Source organism: Oncorhynchus nerka, linkage group LG20 (genome assembly GCF_034236695.1).
Source record: "Oncorhynchus nerka isolate Pitt River linkage group LG20, Oner_Uvic_2.0, whole genome shotgun sequence".
Taxonomy (NCBI): domain Eukaryota; kingdom Metazoa; phylum Chordata; class Actinopteri; order Salmoniformes; family Salmonidae; genus Oncorhynchus; species Oncorhynchus nerka.
Window position 1 is genome coordinate 38,265,472 of NC_088415.1, and position 20,552 is coordinate 38,286,023.

At 42.6% G+C, this 20,552-nt stretch overlaps 1 protein-coding gene across 12 annotated transcripts in view; it reads right to left on the reverse strand.

Moving 5' to 3' along the window:
• LOC115102455 (basement membrane-specific heparan sulfate proteoglycan core protein-like) overlaps window positions 1-20,552 on the reverse strand; it is a 173,367-nt gene that overhangs the window by 29,882 nt on the left and 122,933 nt on the right. For 9 of the 12 annotated variants that reach the window (XM_065005470.1, XM_065005480.1, XM_065005479.1 and 6 more), the window contains 10 exons: window positions 18,205-18,385; window positions 14,605-14,664; window positions 12,449-12,571; window positions 11,600-11,800; window positions 4,383-4,531; window positions 4,061-4,138; window positions 1,888-2,023; window positions 1,489-1,649; window positions 1,186-1,321; window positions 655-798 (listed from right to left, as the gene is read on the reverse strand). In XM_065005470.1, the coding sequence (XP_064861542.1) occupies window positions 655-798; window positions 1,186-1,321; window positions 1,489-1,649; window positions 1,888-2,023; window positions 4,061-4,138; window positions 4,383-4,531; window positions 11,600-11,800; window positions 12,449-12,571; window positions 14,605-14,664; window positions 18,205-18,385 (1,369 nt within the window). The remainder of the gene's footprint in view (window positions 1-654; window positions 799-1,185; window positions 1,322-1,488; window positions 1,650-1,887; window positions 2,024-4,060; window positions 4,139-4,382; window positions 4,532-11,599; window positions 11,801-12,448; window positions 12,572-14,604; window positions 14,665-18,204; window positions 18,386-20,552) is intronic. The other 3 variants (XM_065005471.1, XM_065005475.1, XM_065005477.1) reach the window with 3 other exon arrangements.

The following is a 20,552-nucleotide window of genomic DNA, read 5'->3' on the forward strand; positions in this document are numbered from 1 at the left end:
TGCTTAATATGAGCAATTTTGATACGTATATAAGTATATTTTTGCAATTTTATTTACTCTTGATACTTAAGTATATTTAAAATACTTTTAGACTTTTACTCAAGTAGTATTTTCTGGGTGACTTTCACTTTTACTTGAATCCTTTTCTACTAAGGTATCTTTACTTTTACCCAAGTATGAGAATTGGGTACTTTTTCCACCACTGACTAAATGCCTTTCTGCAAAAGTCCTATGGAATTGGGGCCTCCCGAGTGGCGTAACAGTCTAAGGACCCAGGTTGGATCCCAGGCTGTGTTGCAGCTGGCCGCGACCGGGAGACCCATGAGAAGGCACAGGGGAGGGTTTGGCCAGCCGGGAAGTCCTTGTCCCATCACGCTCTAGTGACTCCTTGTGGCAGGCCGGACACACGCACGCTGACTTCGGTCGCCAGCTGTACGACAGTACGGTGTTTCCTCCGACACATTGGTGTGGCTGGCTTCTGGGTTAAGCGAGCAGTGTGTCAAGAAGCAGTGTGGCTTGGCAGGGACGTGTTTCGGAGGACGCCCTCTCCTGAGTCCATATGGGAGTTGCAGCGATTGGACAAGACTATCTACCAATTGGGGAGAAAAGGGTTAATAGTAAAAAAAAAAAAGTTCAGAATGGGAGGGGCCTCACCAGGAAAGGGCTGGTTGTTGGACAGTTTCCACTCCAGCCGTATGGGCTCTGCTCCACCGTAGACTCTGCACTTGAAGCTGGCTGACTCTCCCTGTCGCAACGCTGCACTTTGGGGCTCAATGGAGATGATGGGGGTCTGCAGACCTACTCCAGGAAACACACACCATTACAACAGGACAACATTTCCTCTCCTCACACCTCACTAATCCTACAACATTTACCAGACGGTGTACTGTATGGGAAGCAAATACAGAACACGAGAAACTAGAAACCCAGGAAGGTTTGAACCAGGATAAGATCACAGTGTGGAATAGAAAAACATACTCTCAGAGGTCACTTTAGGGAGGGTTGGAAAACAAACAACTGGAAAAGTACCACCGTACCTGACGAAAGGCCACTAAATAAAATTCTCAAAAAAAACAGATGTTCCTACTGTATATGCCTCTGGCTGTTTCACCATCATCCCTGGTGATATCAGTGGGGAGGATAGTTTCATTGTACTGTCACAGAGAGAATGGCTTAGTGACTTACGAGAGGAGGTGGCAGTGACTGAGACAGAGACTGAGGCCTGACGGACAGGAGTACCAGGCCCTCCCTCCACAAGACAGATATACTTCCCAGAGTCATCTGGACTGGCAGAGAGGATACGCAGCTTGGTGCCCAGAACCTACGCATGCACACACACACACACACACACACACACACACACACACACACACACACACACACACACACACACGAGTGACTATTCAGCTGAAATAAACAGAACAGATCTTCATGATATTACCAATTAGCTTTTACTAGCTGTGCGTGTATGTGTGTGTGTATTCCTACCTGGTGATTGGCGGACAGGCGTCCACTTTCCCTCCTCCAGGTGACAGCAGGTGGGGGGTTACCAGGGACAAAACAGTTGAGGTCCAGGCTCTGTCCCTCCTGGACTTCAGCTATGGAGGGCTGGATGGTGATGGCTGACGAGATGGTGTCTCCTCCTATTGCTACACAACAACAAACGCAGGATACAGACATTTACAAAAGTTATATTACTGTCAACACACAGCAGTACTCCTCTGGGGTAGGTTGACCTGGGTCGTGTTCAGTAGGGCGAAAACGTTTGAAACAGAATGAATCAGTACTATCTGAACTGTCCAATACAATACAGCAGTTTTTATATATTGTTGCACAGCATTTTAAAATGTGTACCCTACTGAAAACGATCCAAGTGCGACCTCTCACCTCTATTGACGGTGACCTCGATGCGAGCCTCTGAGGAGCCGATGGAGTTGGTGCCCACACACAAGTAGGTGCCAGAGTCAGACGACTTGATGTTAGGGATTAGCAGGGTGCCAATGTCTGTGCGCTCCATACTGGCCTAGAGAGGACACGGCAACGATCAAGAAGAGGGATGAAGACTGTCACAATGGCCTTAAGACACGGACTACTGTGGTATGAACTACCTGAAAATGATTACGTCTCTACCCAAATCCAATAGAAGGACACCATACAGACACATGAGATGACTTACCTTTGGAGAAACGCCTACTCTATAAACATTGGATTTCACAGACCACAAATGGTGCAAACAACAGACATACTTGACATGATTTTTAATCCATGAGGAGGCAACACCAACAAAATCACATCGCAGGTGGATCTTCGGCATATATACACCATTGTTATACGGTTGTGATTTGTGACAATGTTTGTGTTATGATAATCATTAAAAAGGCTTTTCAGCTGTGCTTTGCACGAAAGAAAACAAAAAAATCAAACCCGTTGGTTGGTTGTTGAGAATAGTAATGTTTCCTTTCATCAACATTACTATGATCATTTTACAGTTACAACTGTTGAATTGACAACGAATAATGATCACTATTGAAATAGTTACCAATGACATACAGTAGATGTCTTTGACACTAGTTAGTAGTAGACTACAGTAGGTATAGTAGTATGTTTTTGGACACCTTTGTACACTTAAAATAATCGTTGTTGAACTGATTCAGTACAATGTTGACAGGAATGGGAAACTGTTAGGGAATTAAGATTTATGACATAGTCCTTTGAGCCAATGGTTTCATCACAGGCAATACAAATCTTCTCTATCCATGTATGAAATCACTGGAAATGCATTACAGATGTTTCCTAACACTTACAACATCATCAACCCTATGCCTTCATCTCTAAATGAATCCCAATGTTCAACAACCAAACACAATAGTAAGACAGCGAGATCCTCTTTTCCAGTGGGGAAATAATCAGCCTGTGTATGGTAATGTCAAATTGAGTCCCTAAGCAACTACTTCACACTTAACTATAATGGACAGTGGGGTGGATCTTGTCAATATTTCAAACCTTATAAAACATCAGAGTGTAAAATGGACCAGTGTTATGGCTGAGAATACACAGTAGTACACCTAAAGAGAATTTAAAGGGGTGTGTCTAGAGAGAATTTAAAGGGGTGTTTCTAGATGGAAAATTTAATGGGGTGTGTCTAGGTAGAGAATTTAAAGGGGTGTGTCTAGAGAGAATTTAAAGGGGTGTTTCTAGATGGAAAATTTTATGGGGTGTGTCTAGGTAGAGTATTTAAAGGGGTGTGTCAGGGCTGGACTGGGTGGATTACAGTATCTGGGAGGTGGTGGTGGTGTGGCATCCATCCGTGGATAAAGCTGCTTAGGTCCGGCCTAGTCAACCGTGGCGGGCCAGGCTAAAGTGAGCAGAAGCCGTGGCGGGCCCGGCTCAATGTGTGTCTGAACCCATTCACAAGTTTTCAAAGCAATCCATTTGCGAGAGCACACAGAATTTCTGCGTGACCGCACGGCAGAGCCCGAGTCCCGCTGGGAAAAGCTGACACAACGCTGAAGCTCTCTGAGGCAGAACAAAGCCCAGGGCCTCGGGTGGCAGAGGAGACACGAGGTACGGAGGGAATAACCCAAAGCCCCTTGGGGGGGGGGGGACCAGGACCTGGCACGAGGAACCAATGTCCCAAATACCTAGCTATGCCCTGGGGCCTGGGTGTGTACATAGAGGAATACTAATAATAATGTAAACAGAATGGAGGGGATCAATATTTTTTTTAGGACAAACAAATGTCAGGGATGATATGATCATGTGGACAAATTTGAAAATGGAGGACGATGGATGGATGTGACACCTATAAGACAAAAACAACAACTAAACCATGCCATACGCATCATGGAGGCTTTGTGAGAAGCTATTTGCTTGTAGTGAATGAATGGTGGTTACCGTGTGTGACGATGAATCAAAGGAACGTTTGATCATGCTTTTAGTAGAGTGTGTTGAAGGGTCAGTAGAGGTCAGTAGAGAACAACAGGTGGGTCAGTAGAGAAGAACAGGTGGGAAGTAAGAGATGGGACAGACAGACATCGAGACAGAGGACAGATGGACAGACCTGCAGCTCCTCAATACGTCTCTGTAACACATCGAGACTGTTGCTTTTAAACTGTTGGAAACCGTGAGAAGGAATGGCCTGAGCAAAACGTCAAGAAAAAAGGGGGGGAATAAAAAAAGGGGAGAAGGAAACACAAGAAGGAAAAAACAACGGTATGTCAAAATACACCAGAATTCACTTTTTCACCAACACAACCCACGGTGAGATACCAGCACCAAATATTATATACAGTACATAATAGTTACTCTTCAGATCAGGATATATCCCAACCACATCCTGAGTCCCAGGCAGAAAGTAACAGATAGAAAGGACCTGTGTTTACCTGCGGGGGGAGTTGTCCTTCCTGTTTCTTCCAGGTGAGTCCGGGGCTGGGCCTGCCTCCAGCCCTGCAGTACAGCCTCAGAGTCTCACCCTCATAGATGTCCACCCTCTGGGGGCTCACCTGCACGTGGGGCAGGCTGGCACCTGAAGCTTTCAAGCACACAGGAAGGAAACAGGAGATGATGAGTACCCAACAAGACTGGTAGACAATATGGGCCGGATTCAGAGTATTCTCAAGTAACAATACCACCCTATGAACCTGTGACATTGGCCTGCTGTTGATGTTGAGACCCACTGTGTACGTAGGGCAGTGGTTCCCAAACCTTTTGGCTTTCCTGACCCAATTGAGGTGTGTTTTGAGTCGCGACCCACCATAAGTGAAAAAACATACACACAAAGACAAAGTCAAAAAGTAGATTCATCATCTTTTCTTCAAAACATTCAGCTGAATATAGATTTGAGTATGGTCTTTAGTGACCAATTTTAAGAAACTGACTGTATAATTAGGAAATTAGTTGTGCAGGGTTTTGTTGGGATCAAAATGGGGCTTAGATGGTGAGCGTGAGATATGGCGCAGAAACGGGCTGAATTCTGTCTGGGCCCTGGGCAAGAACATTTGAGGTGCTCATCTTGGCAGCGGAGAGACAATTGTGCAGTTTTAAAGTTAATTTCCTGCAAATCTACACATTTTGCCATGGAGCTGAAAGAACATTTTGCAATTTTAAAGCCAATTTCCTGCAGTTCTATACATTTTGCCATGGAGCTAGGAGAGAATCTTTCAGTTTTAAGCTTAATTTCCTGCAATTCTACACATTCTGGCATGACTAATGCTGCGTTGTTATGCTCAAACATAACAAATTCAATGGGGGGCCTGATTGTCGAGCTTTTATTTTGGTGACTGTAAATTCTGAAAGATTGTCGGCTGTTATTAAAAAATATACACAGTACCTGTCAAAAGTTTGGACACCGACTCATTCAAGGGTTTTTCCTTACTTTTTCCTATTTTCTACATTGTAGAATAATAGAGAAGACATCGAAACTATGAAATAGCGCATCTGGAGTCATGTAGTAACCTTTACCATCGGTCCTATTAGCCAACGTACAATCAATCGATACTGAAATAGACAAACTAAGATCACATAGATCCTACCAACGGGACATTCAAAACTGTAATATCTTATGTTTCACCGAGTCGTGGCTGAACGACAACAATAAACATACAGGTTTTACGCTTTTTCGGGAGGATTGAACCGCGGCCTCTGGTAAGACAAGGGGTGGCGGTCTATGATTATTTGTAAAAACAGCTGTTGCACGAAATCTAAGGAAGTCTCAAGGCTCTCCTGTGGTACAATAACGATAAGCTGTAGACCACACTATTTACCAAGAGAGTTTTCATTTGAATTTTTCATAGTTGTCTACATACCACCACAAACTGATGCTGGCACTAAGACCACACTCAATGAGCTGTATATGGCCATAAGTAAACAGGACTTTAATGGGGACTTTAATGCAGGAATACTCAAAACCGTTTTACCAAATTTCTACTAGCATGTTAAATGTGCAACCAGAGGGAAAACAACTCTAGACCACCTTTACTCCATACACAGAGATGTGTACAAAGCTCTCATTTGGCAAATCTGACCAAAATTCTATCCTCCTGATTCCTGCTTACAGACAAAAACTAAAGCAGGAAGCACCAGTGACTCTCAGGGGTGCCTGCTCAGTCCCCTCAGTCCCTTTTCAGTCAATCAAATTTAATCAATCTAACAGCCTAAAACCCCAAACAGCAAGCGATGCAGGTGTAGAAGCATGACTACATGGCCAGGCACGACTCCAACACCATTACGTTTGCCAATGACACAACAGTGGTAGGTCTGATCACCGACAACGACGAGACAGCCTATACGGAGGAGGTCAGAGACCTGGCCGTGTGGTGCAAGGACAACCTCTCCCTCAACGTGATCAAGATAAAGGAGATGATTAACAGGAAAAAGAGGACCAAACATGCCCCCATTCTCATCGACAGGGCTGTAGTGGAGCAGGTTGAGAGCTTGGTGTCCACATCACGAACAAACAAACATGGTCCAAGCATACCAAGACAGTCTTGAAGAGGGCACGACAAAACCTATTCCCCCCTCAGGAGACTGAAAGAATTTGGCATAGGTCCTCAGATCCTCAAAAGGTTCTACAGCCGCACCATCAAGAGCATCCTGACTAGTTGCATCACTGCCTGGTATGGCAACTGTTCGGCCTCCAACCGCAATAGAGGGTAGTGCGTACGGCCCAATACATCACTGTGGCTAAGCTACCTCTATACCAGGCTGTGTAAAAAAATTGTCAAAGACTCCAGCCACCCTAGTCATAGACTGTTCTCTGTTACCGCACGGCAAGCGGTACCGGAGCGCCAAGTCTAGTTCCAGACGGTGCCCCCTGCACATTGACTCTGTACCGGTACCCCCTGTATATAGCCTCGCTAATGTTATTTTACTGCTGCATTTAAATATTTATTATTATTTTTATCTATTTATCATCTCTTTTTTTAAATATAGATTTTTTTACAGTTTTTATAGATTTTGTTTATATTTTATTTTTGTGTTTTTCTATATACACTACCATTCAAAAGTTTGGCGCCACTTAGAAATGTCCTTGTTTTCCATGAAAACATACATGAAATGAGTTGCAAAATGAATAGGAAATATAGTCAAGACATTGACATGGTTATAATTAAAGATTTTTAATTGAAATAATAATTGTGTCCTTCAAACTTTTCTTTCGTCAAAGAATCCTCCATTTGCAGCAATTACAGACTTGCAGACCTTTGGCATTCAGGTTGTCAATTTGTTGAGGTAATCTGAAGAGATTTCACCCCATGCTTCCTGAAGTACCTCCTACAAGTTTGATTGGCATGATGGGCACATAAGTACCAAACGGTCAAGCTGCTCCCACAACAGCTCAGTAGGGTTGGGATCTGGTGACTGTGCTGGTCACTCCATTATAGACAGAATACCAGCTGACTGCTTCTTCCCTAAATAGTTATTGCATAGTTTGGAGCTGTGCTCTGGGTCTTTGTCCTGTTGTAGGAGGAAATAGGCTCCAATTACGCACCGTCCACAGGATATGGCATGGCGTTGCAAAATGGAGTGATAGCCTTCCTTCTTCAAGATCCTTTTACTATGTACAAATCTCCCACTTTACCACCACCAAAGCACCCCAGACCATCACATTGCCTCCACCATGCTTGACAGATGGCGTCAAGCACTCCTTCAGCATCTTTTCATTTTTTTCAGCGTCTTATGAATTTTCTTCTTTGCGATTCGAACACGTCAAACTTAGATTCGTCTGTCCATAACACTATTTTCCAATCTTCCTCTGTCCAGTGTCTGTGTTATTTTGACCATCTTTATCTTTTCTTTTTATTGGCCAGTCTGAAATATGGCTTTTTCTTTGCAACTCTGCCTAGAAGGCCAGCATCCCGGAGTCACCTCTTCACTGCTGACGTTGAGACTGGTGATTTGCAGTCAGGTCAAGATGATTTAATGAAGCTGCCAGTTGAGGACTTGTGAGGCATCTGTTTCTCAAACTAGACACTCTAATGTACTTATCTTCTTGCTCAGTTGTGCACCGGGTCCTCCCACTCCTCTTTCTATTCTGGTTGGAGCCAGTTTGCACTGTTCTGTGAAGGGAGTAGTACACAGCGTTGTACGAGATCTTCAGTTTCTTGACAATTTCTCGCATGGAATAGCCTTCATTTCTCAGAACAAGAATAGACTGACGAGTTTCAGAAGAAAGGTCTTTGTTTCTGGCCATTTTGAGCCTATAATCGAACCCACAAATGCTGACGCTCCAGATACTCAACTAGTCTAAAGAAGAACAGTTTTAATTGCTTCTTTAATCAGCACAACAGTTTACAGCTGTGCTATCATAATCGCAAAAGGGTTTTCTAATGATCAATTAGCCTTTTAAAATGATAAACTTGGATTAGCTAACACAATGTGCCATTGGAACACAGGAGTGATGGTTTCTGATAATGGGCCTTTGTACGCCTACGTAGATATTCCATTAAAAATCAGCAGTTTCCAGCTACAATAGTCATTTACAACATTAACAATGTCTACACTGTATTTCTGATCAATTTGATGTTATTTTTATGGACAAAAAATTTGCTTTTCTTAAAAAAAAAAAACAAGGACATTTCTAAATGACCCAAAACTTTTGAAGGGTAGTGTAAATATACATTTTTTCTTTTCTTAAAACTGCATTGTGGTTAAGAGCTTGTAAGTCAGCATTTCACTGTAGTATTCGGCGCATGTGACAAATACAATTTGATTTGATTTAAGGTCGGGCAATTGTGGAGGCCAGGGCATTTGATGCAGCACTCCATCACTCTCCTTCTTGGTCAAATAGCCCTTACACAGCCTGGAGGTTTGTTGGTTCATTATCCTGTTAAAAAACAAATTATAGTCCCACTAAGCGCAAACCAGATGGGATGGCGTATCGCTGCAGAATGCTGTGGTAGCCATTCTGGATAAGTGTGCCATGAATTCTAACTAAATCACCACTACACCATCACAGCTCCTCCTCCATGCTTCACGGTGGGAACCACACACGTGGAGATCATCCGTTCCCCTACTATGCGTCTCACAAAAACACGGCGGTTGGAACCATACATCTCAAATTGGACTCCAGACCAAAGGACAGATTTCCACCAATCGAATGTCTATTGCTCGTGTTTCTTGGCCCAAGCAAGTCTCTTCTTATCTTCTTGTCCTCTAGTAGTGGTTTCTTTGCAGCAATTAGACCACGAAGGTCTGATTCACGCAGTCTCTTCTGAACAGGTGATGTTGGCATGTGTCTGTTACATGAACTCTGTGAAACATTTATTTTGGCTGCAATTTCTTAGGCTGGTAACTTATCTTCTGCAGCAGACGTAACTCTGGGTCTTCCTTTCCTGTGGCGGTCCTCATGAGAGCCAGTTTCATCATAGCACTGGATGGTTTTTGCGATTGCACTTGAAGAAACTTTCAAAGTTCTTGACATTTTCTAGATTGAATGCCCATCATGTCTTAAAGTAATGATGGACTGTTGTTTCTCTTTGCTTATTTGAGCTGTTCTTGCCATAATATGGACTTGGTCTTTTACCAAATAGGGCAATCTTTTGTATATCACCCCTACCTTTTCACAACACAACTGACTAGCTCAAACGCATTAAGAAGGAAAGAAATTCCACAAATGAACTTTTAACAAGCCCCACCTGTTAATGGAAGTGTGCCTTGTTAAACGTTTAACAATGAATTGTTTAACACGTTTTTGGTTACTACATGATTCCATATGTGTTATTTTCGATGTCTTCACCATTATTCTACGATGTAGAATATAGTAAAAATAAAGAAAAACCTTGGAATGAGTAGGTGTGTCCAAACTTTTGACTGGTATTGTATATTCTACACACTTTCTATTTGGTTTAAGTCATTTAAGTTTAAACTGTAAGTGTTTTCCATCCCAAAAAAGTATATATATTTTTATATATACTGAACAAAAATATAAATGCAACATGTAAAGTGTTGGTCCCATGTTTCATGAGCTGAAATAAAAGATCCCAGATATGTTTCATATGCACAAAAACATATTTTTCTAAATCTGTTTACTATTTTGTTTACATCCCTGTTAGTGAGCATTACTCCTTTACAAGATAATCCATTCACCTGACAGGTGTGGCATATCAAGAAGCTGACTAAACAGCATGATCATTAGACAGGTGCAGCTTGTGCTGGGGACAATAAAAGGCCACTCTAAAATGTGCAGTTTGTCACACAACACAATGCCACAGATGTCTGAAGTTTTGAGGGAGCGTGAAATTGGCATGCTGACTGCAGGAATGTCAACCAGAGCTGTTGCCAGAGAAGTTAATGTTAATTTCTCTACCATAGGCAGCCTGCAACATTTAAAAAAAACATTTGGCAGTACTTCCAACTAGCCTCACAACCGCAGACCATGTGTAACCACCCCAGCCCAGGACCTCCACAACCGGCATCTTCACCTGCGGGATGGTCTGAGACAAGCCCCTCGGACAGCTGATGAAACTGTGGGTTTGCACAGCATATGTGGGAACTAATTTTTTGCACAAATGTCAGATATTGTCTCAGGGAAATTCATGCTCGTTGTCCTGTCATGGAAAATGGCAAGTTATAATGCTTGTATTGCATTATAGTGGTTGTTTTATTCGACAGAATAGAGTATTGTGTGTGTGTGTTCTACTGAGGATGGGCCTCTATGAGATATCACTGACAGAGGAGATTTACGATGTATTTGGGTAATAAAGCCTAAAGAGCATTCCAGATAACATGAGGTAATGTTTTTGTGCTCTACCCTACCAAGGTGAGACGGGTTCTAGTTTGGAGTAGAGAGGGCCAGACACTGGTCTTTACAATGAAAACTGTTGACACAGCAGTAACTGTCTGCTATGTTTTATAGATATCTTCCATACAAATCTTAACCTTTGAACTGTTCCTAAGATCTGTGGTTCGTCAGTGTAAGTTGAGAGGGGTGTATCTTGGCTATAAAAGATCTTTGTACTTTTTGTTGGTACTTTTCAATGGTTCATTAGAGATAGCGCATCATTGAAAGTCAAAAAGGCTATTGCAAAGCTTATTATTAAAAAAGATGTAGTTTAAGTATAACTCTAACTGGTGTGTGAAGTTTGTAACTCTCTCCTCATTTAGTAAAGCAGAAATATGCCACCACAGTCCTCACCACATCTTGACCTGACTGCAGTTGAGCGTTGTAACCTACTTCAGTGGGAAAATGCTCACCTTCGATTGTCACTGGCGTAACCTACTTCAGATGGTAGACAGCGTGTATGGCATGCGTGTACGACAGCGTGTTCCAGTTCCCGCCATTATCCAGCAACTTTCCACAGCCATTTAAGATGAGTGGGACAACATTCAACAGGCCACAATCAACAGCCTGATCAACACTATGTGAAGGAGATGTTTTGCACTGCAAGAGGCAAATGGTGGCCAGACCAGATACTGACTGGTTTTCTGATCCACGTCCCTACTTAAAAACAAAAACAAATCTATATTCCCAGTCATGAAATCCATAGATTAGTGCCTAATGTATTTATTTCAACTGACTGATTTCCTTATATAAACTCTAACTCAGTAAAATCTTTGAAATTGTTGCATGTTGCGTTTTATATTTTGGCATCCCGCGACCCACCTGGACCCCTGCTGTGACCCACAAGTGGGTCCCGACCCACAGTTTGGGAACCACTGATGTGGAGGACAGCCCGTGATGTGTGTTCTCCGTGGGTGTTGAGGGCCTTGCAGACGTACTCCCCCCCATTCTCCCTCTCCACAGCAGGGATGGTCAGGACCCCTCCACGGACCACAGCATTGGGGCTCATCCTATTACCGGGACCTAAAAACACAGATTTCATGTTTTTGAAATTATACAGTGTAAATAAACATTAAGAACACCTTCCTAATATTGAGATCCCCCCCCCCAGAACAGTGTTCAACAGGGATGCTGGCCCATGTTGACTCCAGTGCTTCCCACAGTTGTGTCAATTTGGTCAGATGTGTTTTGGGTGTTGGACCATTATTGATACACATGGGAAACTGTTGAGAGTGAAAAAACCCAGCAGCGTTGAAGTTCTTGCACCTGGACCAGTGCCTTTGAACAAGGTGCTACTACCATACCTCGTACAAAGGCACTTAAATATTTTGCCTTGCCCATCCATCCTCTGAATGGCACACACACACACAATCCATGTCTCAATTCTCTCAGGGTTTAAATATCTTTCTTGAAACTGTCTCCTTCCCTTCATCTATTCTACTCTGATTGATGTGGATTTAACACGTGACATCGATCAGGGATCATAGATTTCGCCTGGTCAGTCTATACCACTAGCAGGTGTTCTTAATGTTTCATACCCTCAGTGTATACTTCCAAAACTTCAAGACTAAGCCAGCATAAACTCCATTGATAAAGAACAAGACAATACAGTTTGTGCTGGCTTAGTTAATGCTATACATTTTCCACTGGCTATAGCCAGGCCTTCCTTACCTGTCCATTCGATGGCAGGGGTAGGGTTGCCAGTCACAGTACAGTGGAACTCAGCATGGCCTCCTTGCTGGATGGTCAGGACAGAGGGAGAGACAGTAGCCACTGGCTGGGCCCCCTCGCGAGCTACAATAAGACAGAGAACAGTTCAGCATGACTCAGAAATACATAGCCCGCAAAATACGGGACATTAGTGTTCAAAAAAGGGCTTTTCTGTAGGAAGGAGCTTTGTTTACAGTCAACACTTTACAGCTACTGCATGAGATTGGAAATGATGTCACACTCGATCAACAAACACTTACCTCATCCATTTGTATAATAAATGGTAGCAATAAAGAATATATTCATGGCTACCAGACTGGAACTTGAAGTGACTTTAGTCAGAGTGCTTTTTTGGCTGTAGCGAATTTCATTGAGGCTGGGTCCTGACTCACTCAGGCCAAGACTGTGTCTGTGTGCAACTGCTTATGATGGAAGGCAGAGTGAGGGTGGCAGGACGAAGCCTAAGTACGTGGTCTACGCCCGTGCCCCTTGGCAGCCAGGGCCTCTGTGCAGCCGATGCAGATGAGAGGTGGCAGGCTGGCCTTGGCAGGGCACACGGTTCTCTGGACACAGCTCTCTGTGCCAGCTTGACTGGACACTGAGCCCCAGCCACATTCAATCCCATCTGATCCCAGGGTGTCAGAGCAAAAGAAATCCCCCTTTCAGCAGCCAGGGAGGACCATCAGGCTATTTAAGCTCTGAGATAAGCCCTGGTCTGGGTCTGGGACTTACTGATCTGACAGAAACAGACACTAAAAAGGCCAATATTTCATCATCTTTGTTTTTCTAAGAGGATGGGCACTGACTGTGGTGAGCCTCAACAACGAGACATGGAAATACTGGGGGAACAAAGTATACAATGATATAAAATAAAGTTACAGTGTGATGATTGAATATTAGGGCTTGACTTTGATGAAGACTTATACAGTTGAGTGACCCGCGTGTGAACTTTGCAAAGTTCTCTAGTCTATTCTACAGATTCCTAAAAGCTTTTCCAAACCTGCCGTTTCCTTACAATATCACATCTGTAAATGGGTGGTGAGGTGACATCTCATTGAAACATTCACTGTGACAGTTGAAGGAGGCTGTCTGTAGTTAGCTTCCAGAGGGAGATGAGGTGAACAATGAAGATGAGAGGAATTCTCCACCCTCCAGTGAGCTAACAGCCATGATGGTGGATATGATGCGGTGTACTAGGCACAGCATGATGTTTGAAGCACATTATGAAAGCTATTCCAGACCAGTGTGTGTCCCTGTGTGGGACTGGCAAGCAGACTGCAGATAGGGTGAGTGTGGGTGGGGTCTCCTCTGTGTTGAGTGTTGATTGGAAGACAACAAGCTAAGTGCATCTACATAGAATGGGGAAATAAGAACATTCTAGAATCTTATTGAATATGTAACGTTCCCTCTAAATAGTTCAGATACTTGAATACAATAAGGTAAAGATACAGATCTGATCTCAGTCAGATGAATGTACTAAAATGTGCAAAATGCGAGTGTGAATTACTGTGCAAATGGAAAACTTGAGGGGACCTGAGATTAAGTGCATGAGGAACTTTGTGGGTGGACTCAACCTTTTGTGGACTCAACCTTTGAGAGGAGCTTCCAACATAAATGACCATGCACCTGCACCTATGAACCCATACCATAGGAGCCAGACATGGCCTAGTAATGCTAATGTACAACCTACTATGTACTGTAATAACTAAAGTATATGATGTCAAGAGTATTACCAACATATGTTATCAAAAAGATTATATATATATATATATATGTATGTTATCAGGAATATTGTCTGTTCAAAGGCTATACGTTGCAGGAGACGAAATGCAGAGCCAGCTTCGACTTGCATTTCGGCATTTCAATTAAGACCTTTGAAGATGCATGCCTCCCTATGATAGTCCAGTTAACCCTATAACCATGTAACCGTATAACCTTATGTGAAGTGCAAACTGTATGTAATCCCTGTGGTTGATTGTACATGGGCATTACCAGACCACCATTTTCATGCTGACGACGGCGGTAGATGAATGCATGCGTGACCGAGAGTGTGAGAAGCCCTCCAGGGGTGAGGCGGGGTGGAGGTGGAGAGGTGTGGCCATGCCATGCCCACTTACGCTTTCCATGTCCTTCCAACATTTCATAGGTCGTGTAAAACATCTGAGTCTGTGAGGCCTCTGGAAATGGGGGGAGGGAGGAGGAAGGGAAACTGACAGGTGAGTCTCCAGGTCAACGGTGGAACACTGGCATTGGGATCATCGTCCAATGCTCCTCCCACTGAGCCTGTGGCCCAATTATTCCCCAGAATACCGTGGTCCGTCCAAGTACTGCCTGGTATTTCTTGTGCCAGTGATTTTCCAAAAAGCACAAGACAAAACAATACAACAGTAGAATGATCGGCAAGGAACATACCAGAACTTGAATGCAACAGGCACCAAATCCCCATTATGCATTTTAAGTATTCAAACAGGTTCTCCAATTAAGATTGAGAACTGAATGAGGAACAACAACTACGTATTGAGGACACTAGCCCCTTTCTTCAAAGAAAAATGTGCATTTTCGAGGATTGTCCATTTAGACACATGCAAAAACTAATCTGATTCAGCCAGTACGACACATACAGACCAAGGAGTAAGGTAGCTTTTTCATGATGATCAGAGATAGCTGTAGTTGTATGTATTCACAATCAACACACACACACTTACCTTTCAATGAATTTAGGTGAGTAATTGTATGCTTTCTGAGAGATTTCTGAGGTTCTGTGAATGTTGGGTAGGATATAAACCATATCACCTTGGAGATTGTGTTGTTGCATTCATATTACATACAGGAATGGGGAAAGGGGGATACCTAGTCAGTTGCACAACTGAATGCATTCAACCAAAATGTGTCTTCCCCTATGCTATATAAAACATTGCTGCTATGAACTATGGTCATTTGCTGGTGTAACAGTGAATAATGTCTACTCGGAGAGATTCAAAATCAACTAGTTACAGGTATACTTCACAAACACATGGGACAAGAGCACAACAATAAGGTATGGCAGAACACTAGACAACAAGAATACAGACAGTAGAGACACATTTACGAAACATGCTTGTTAGTAGTCAAGAATTCATATCTGGAGCTTTGTACACTGAGGGTGGTAATATCTTCTGATCCATTGAAGTCTCACTCTGCATGACTCAGTGTCATATCTTCAAGTCTATGATCATTACTTTTTCAACATTTTCACAGTTAAGATTTTTTTTTTTTAAACACATTGTGATATTTGTATATTGCGTCAGTATCCGTTAGATATTACAAATCAATTTAAATCAGTATATAGTATACTGTACAGTAAAATATGTTTGAAACGGCACCTTTGGTTATCCTGGCAGATTCTGTCTATCGGCACACCAGCGAGATTTGAATTGGCATATTTCAGCCACCGAATCAATCTATTTGTCTCATAGTAAGATACTGTGTAATATATATATATATATATATATATATATATATATATATATTTTTTTTTAAATTAATTTATGTTTTTGACAAGACACATTTGAAACATAAAAAAATGAATGCACTGACAAAACATTTTTACAAACTTTTTATCTGTTGTCAAAATAAATGTAAACTGTGTTTTTATCATGCAAGGAAACGCATGAATACAGCATAAAATCAAGTACTAACCAATCATCTTTCCCTATCTATGTATCTTGCTGTTTATGTAACATTTCTCTAACATTTCTCAAATTTGATTGTATAGTCAAAAAATTCTATGCTTGTATAACATATTGGTATAAAAAAATCAATTATATATATATTTTTTTACTGTGCCCCTGATTTATAAATGTTGAATAAAATGTTAAACCTCAACACAAATTAAACGCAACAAAGTGTGACATACCCCAGCAAGTAAGTTGACTTGTGACAGCATTTGAAATCAAACTAGCCTCAATAACCTTTCAAAAGTCAAATCTTGAACACATTTTTCTTGGCGCCAGATTTACACATACTGGATAGTATGATGCAAAACAAGAAGCCTTACTTACTATTGACAATGCAATGCCTTGGACCCTCTTAATAATCAGATCCATAGAACAGATAGTGAAAGCAGCGATAGATAGATATATTACGAACCTAAAGTTCAACCACAGGTTCTTTACCTGCTCCAAGGTTGATAGCACCATTTTCAACATTAACATTCATCAAAACAATCAGGAAAGTAACAAATCAGATTTTTATACAGTGTGTGCTGGTTCTTTCCCTGTATGGTCATCACGTCACACTCGAGGGAGAATGGAGATTGGGATCGTGATGGGGCTTCTATACAGTACTGTATGTCCCCAGGGTGATTGACTGAAGTCCTCTTTGAATGTCAGTCCCAGTCAGAGTCACTAAGCACCCATCTTGTCATCCATATACCTCATCAACCACTACAGCTCAAGGAGAAACCACCACCTTCCCAGCCAGGGTTGCAGAGCTCAGGAAAGACACCAAATAACCAACACCCTGCTAGTAAGAAAATTGAAGTGGCACAAACTAGTGTACAAGTGGCTAAAAAGTTACCAAACCACCACCGAACCCACAGTGAAGGCAGCAACAGCTAAAGATCAGAGAGAAGATGTCACCGATGGCAACAGAGACCAAAGGACTGTCACCGATGGCAACAGAGACCAAAGGATTGATAAGTCCTCACTGAGTATTAAACCAAGAAGCAACTTGAAAATGAATCAAATATATGCCACTGGGCAAGACAACCTTCTTTGGTATATCCATTGTGGGTGGTAAGACCACAGTTCAAAGTAACTAAAACTACTTGAAACTCTTGAGTGGGCAATATCTTTGGACTTTGGTAGCATTGAAGTCTACTGTGTGCTATGATGTCTTAGACAAACGACACACATATTGTATCTTAAACTGATGGACCTTTTGATTATTAAATCATTAGTATATCCACAAGCGGTATATTGCTCATGGACCAGTGATGGGTTCTGACTTCTAAACTTGAAATATTGTTAATCATCAGGTACCCTAGGGAAAGGAGAAATGGCCACAGTCTGGTTTCTACACCAGAAGTTACTAGGTATCTGTAGGAGGAATGTATATGGTTGAGGTCACTGATAAGGGTGGAGAGCTGTGAGGTCAGGGTCAGGTCAAATTCAGGGAGAAGGAACAGTTTATTACCCACATCACTTAACTTTATGACTAACAATACAAATGTAATGTTTATAGGGAATGAGGAGACTTAACCCAAATTGGGGTATATATACTTGTGCTGGTGGGAACATGTTTTTTCTCTGTTTCAGCTGTCTGACCCTTTGATTGATTCAACATAGTTTAAGCTTTACTAATTGTCTGTGAGTTTTTAGAACCTAATACTAGTAAAGATTGTACACACAGTACGAAGGTCGGGCCATTATTAGAAAGACAGAGACAGGTAGCATAGAGAGAGATTGGAAGGGTTTAAAGTGAGAGGTTGTCGTAGTTTAGGACGTGGGGGGCAGGGAGCGGGAGTGACAGGGGTTATGCTGTTTGCCAAAAGCTGCAGACAGAAAAACACATTCAACACAGTGCCTGATATAAGGGAGACCGAGGCAAAGCAAAAGGAAGGCGGGTCATGCACCATTCAAGGAGGGCTAAGGGGAGGAACTCAAAGAAATAGAGCTTGTAGGGTGGTGGTATAGAGGCTGATGGCTAACAGCATGATGGAGCCTGGGATCACGAACCTGGCACGTAGAGGACGGCAGTACCCTCGTCCATGGCAAACATGTTGGAGCCTGTACACACGTAGATGCCAGCGTCCTCAGGCTGGACGTTCTGGATGGTCAGGATGCCGTTGAAGTCCATGGCTCTGTTGGGCAGCTTGCCGTTACCCCGCCGAGTCCACACCAGGGTGTAGGCTGGAGACTGGAAGGGGACAGATGGGTACAAGATGTGAAGTAAACACAAATAAGAGAGAAAGAAATGCAACAGGGTGGCCAGTAAGAGGGGGACAATTGTGCTTAATGTGTCTGACCAAGATGGCGTAGCAGTCGGACGTGTGTTTTGGCTTGTCCTGTCCTGTCCCGTGTATATATTGTTTTCTTCATATATACAGTTGAAGTCGGAAGTGTACAAACACCGTTGTCAAATACATTTAAACTTATTTTTTTTATTTTTTTTTACAATTCCTGACATTTAATCCTAGTAAGAATTCCCTGTCTTTGGTCAGTTAGGACTACCACTTTATTTTAAGAATGTGAAATGTCAGAAAAATAGTAGAGAGAATTATTTATTTAATCTTTTATTTCTTTCATCAAATCAAATGTATTTGTCACATACACATGGTTAGCAGATAATTAATGCGAGTGTAAGGAAATGCTTGTGCTTCTTAGTTCCGAACATGCAGTAATATCTAACAAGTAATCTAACCTAACAATTTCACAACAACTACCTTATACAACTACCTTATACAAGTGTACAGGAATGAATATGTACATACAAATATATGACCCGAACGGCATAGGCAAGATGCAATAGATGGTATAGAGTACAGTATATACATATGAGATGAGTAATGTAGGCTATGAAAACATTATATAAAGTGGCATTGTTTAAAGTGGCTAGTATATACATTACATCAAGATGGCAAGATGCAGTAGATTGTATAGAGTACAGTATATACATATGAGATGAGTAATGTAGGGTATGTAAGCATTATATAAAGTGGCTAGTGATAAATTGATTACATAAATGTTTCCATTATTAAAGTGGCTAGAGTTGAGTCAGTATATTAGCAGCAGCCACTCAATGTTAGTGATGGCTGTTTAACAGTCTGATGGCCTTGAGATAGAAGCTGTTTTTCAGTCTCTTGGTCCCCGCTTTGATGCACCTGTACTCACCACGCCTTCTGGATGATAGCGGGGTGAACAGACAGTGGCTCGGGTGGTTGTTGTCCTTGATGATCTTTTTGGCCTTCCTGTGACATCGGGTGGTGTAGGTGCCCTGGAGGGCAAGTAGTTTGCACCCGGTGATGCGTTGTGCAGACCTCACTACCATCTGGAGAGCCTTACAGTTATGGGAGGAGCAGTTGCCGTACCAGGTGGTGATACAGCCTGACAGGATGCTCTCGATTGTGCATCTGTAAAAGTTTGTTTTTGGTGACAAGCCAAATTTCTTCAGCCTCTTCACCATGCTGTCTGTGTGGGTGGACCATTTCAGTTTGTCCGTGATGTGTACTCTCCACTACTGTCCCGTCAATGTAGATAGGGGGCTGCTCACTCTGCTGTTTCCTGAAGTCCACGATCATCTCCTTTGTTTTGTTGACATTGAGTGTGAGGTTATTTTACTGACACCACACTCCGAGGGCCCTCACCTCCTCCCTGTAGGCCGTCTCGTCGTTGTTGGTAATCAAGCCTACCACTGTAGTGTCGTCTGCAAACTTGATGATTGAGTTGGAGGCGTGCATGGCCACGCAGTCGTGGGTGAACAGGGAGTACAGGAGAGGGCTCAGAACGCACCCTTGTGGGGACCCAGTGTTGAGGATCAGCGGGTTGGAGATGTTGTTACCTACCCTCATCACCCAGGGTCTCGAGCTTAATGGCGAGTTTGGAGGGTACTATGGTGTTAAATGCTGAGCTGTAATCGATGAACAGCATTCTTACATAGGTATTCCTCTTGTCCAAATGGGATAGGGCAGTGTGCAGTGTGATGGCAATTGCGTCGTCTGTGGACCTATTGGGGTGGTAAGCAAATTGGAGTGGGTCTAGGGTGTCCTTGATTAGTCTCTCAAAGCACTTCATGATGATGGAAGTGAGTGCTACAGGGCGGTAGTCATTTAGAGTTACCTTAGCTTTCTTGGGAACAGGAACAATGGTGGCACTCTTAAAGCATGTGGGACTGATTGCGAGGGTTAACACGTTTAAATGTTTTACTCACGTTGGCTACAGTGAAGGAGAGCCTGCAGGTTTTGGTAACGGGCCGTGTCAGTGACACTGTATTGTCCTCAAAGCGAGCAAAAAAGTAGTTTAGTCTGTCTGGGAGCAAGGCATCGTGGTCCGTGACGGGACTGGTTTTTCTTTTGTAGTCCGTGATT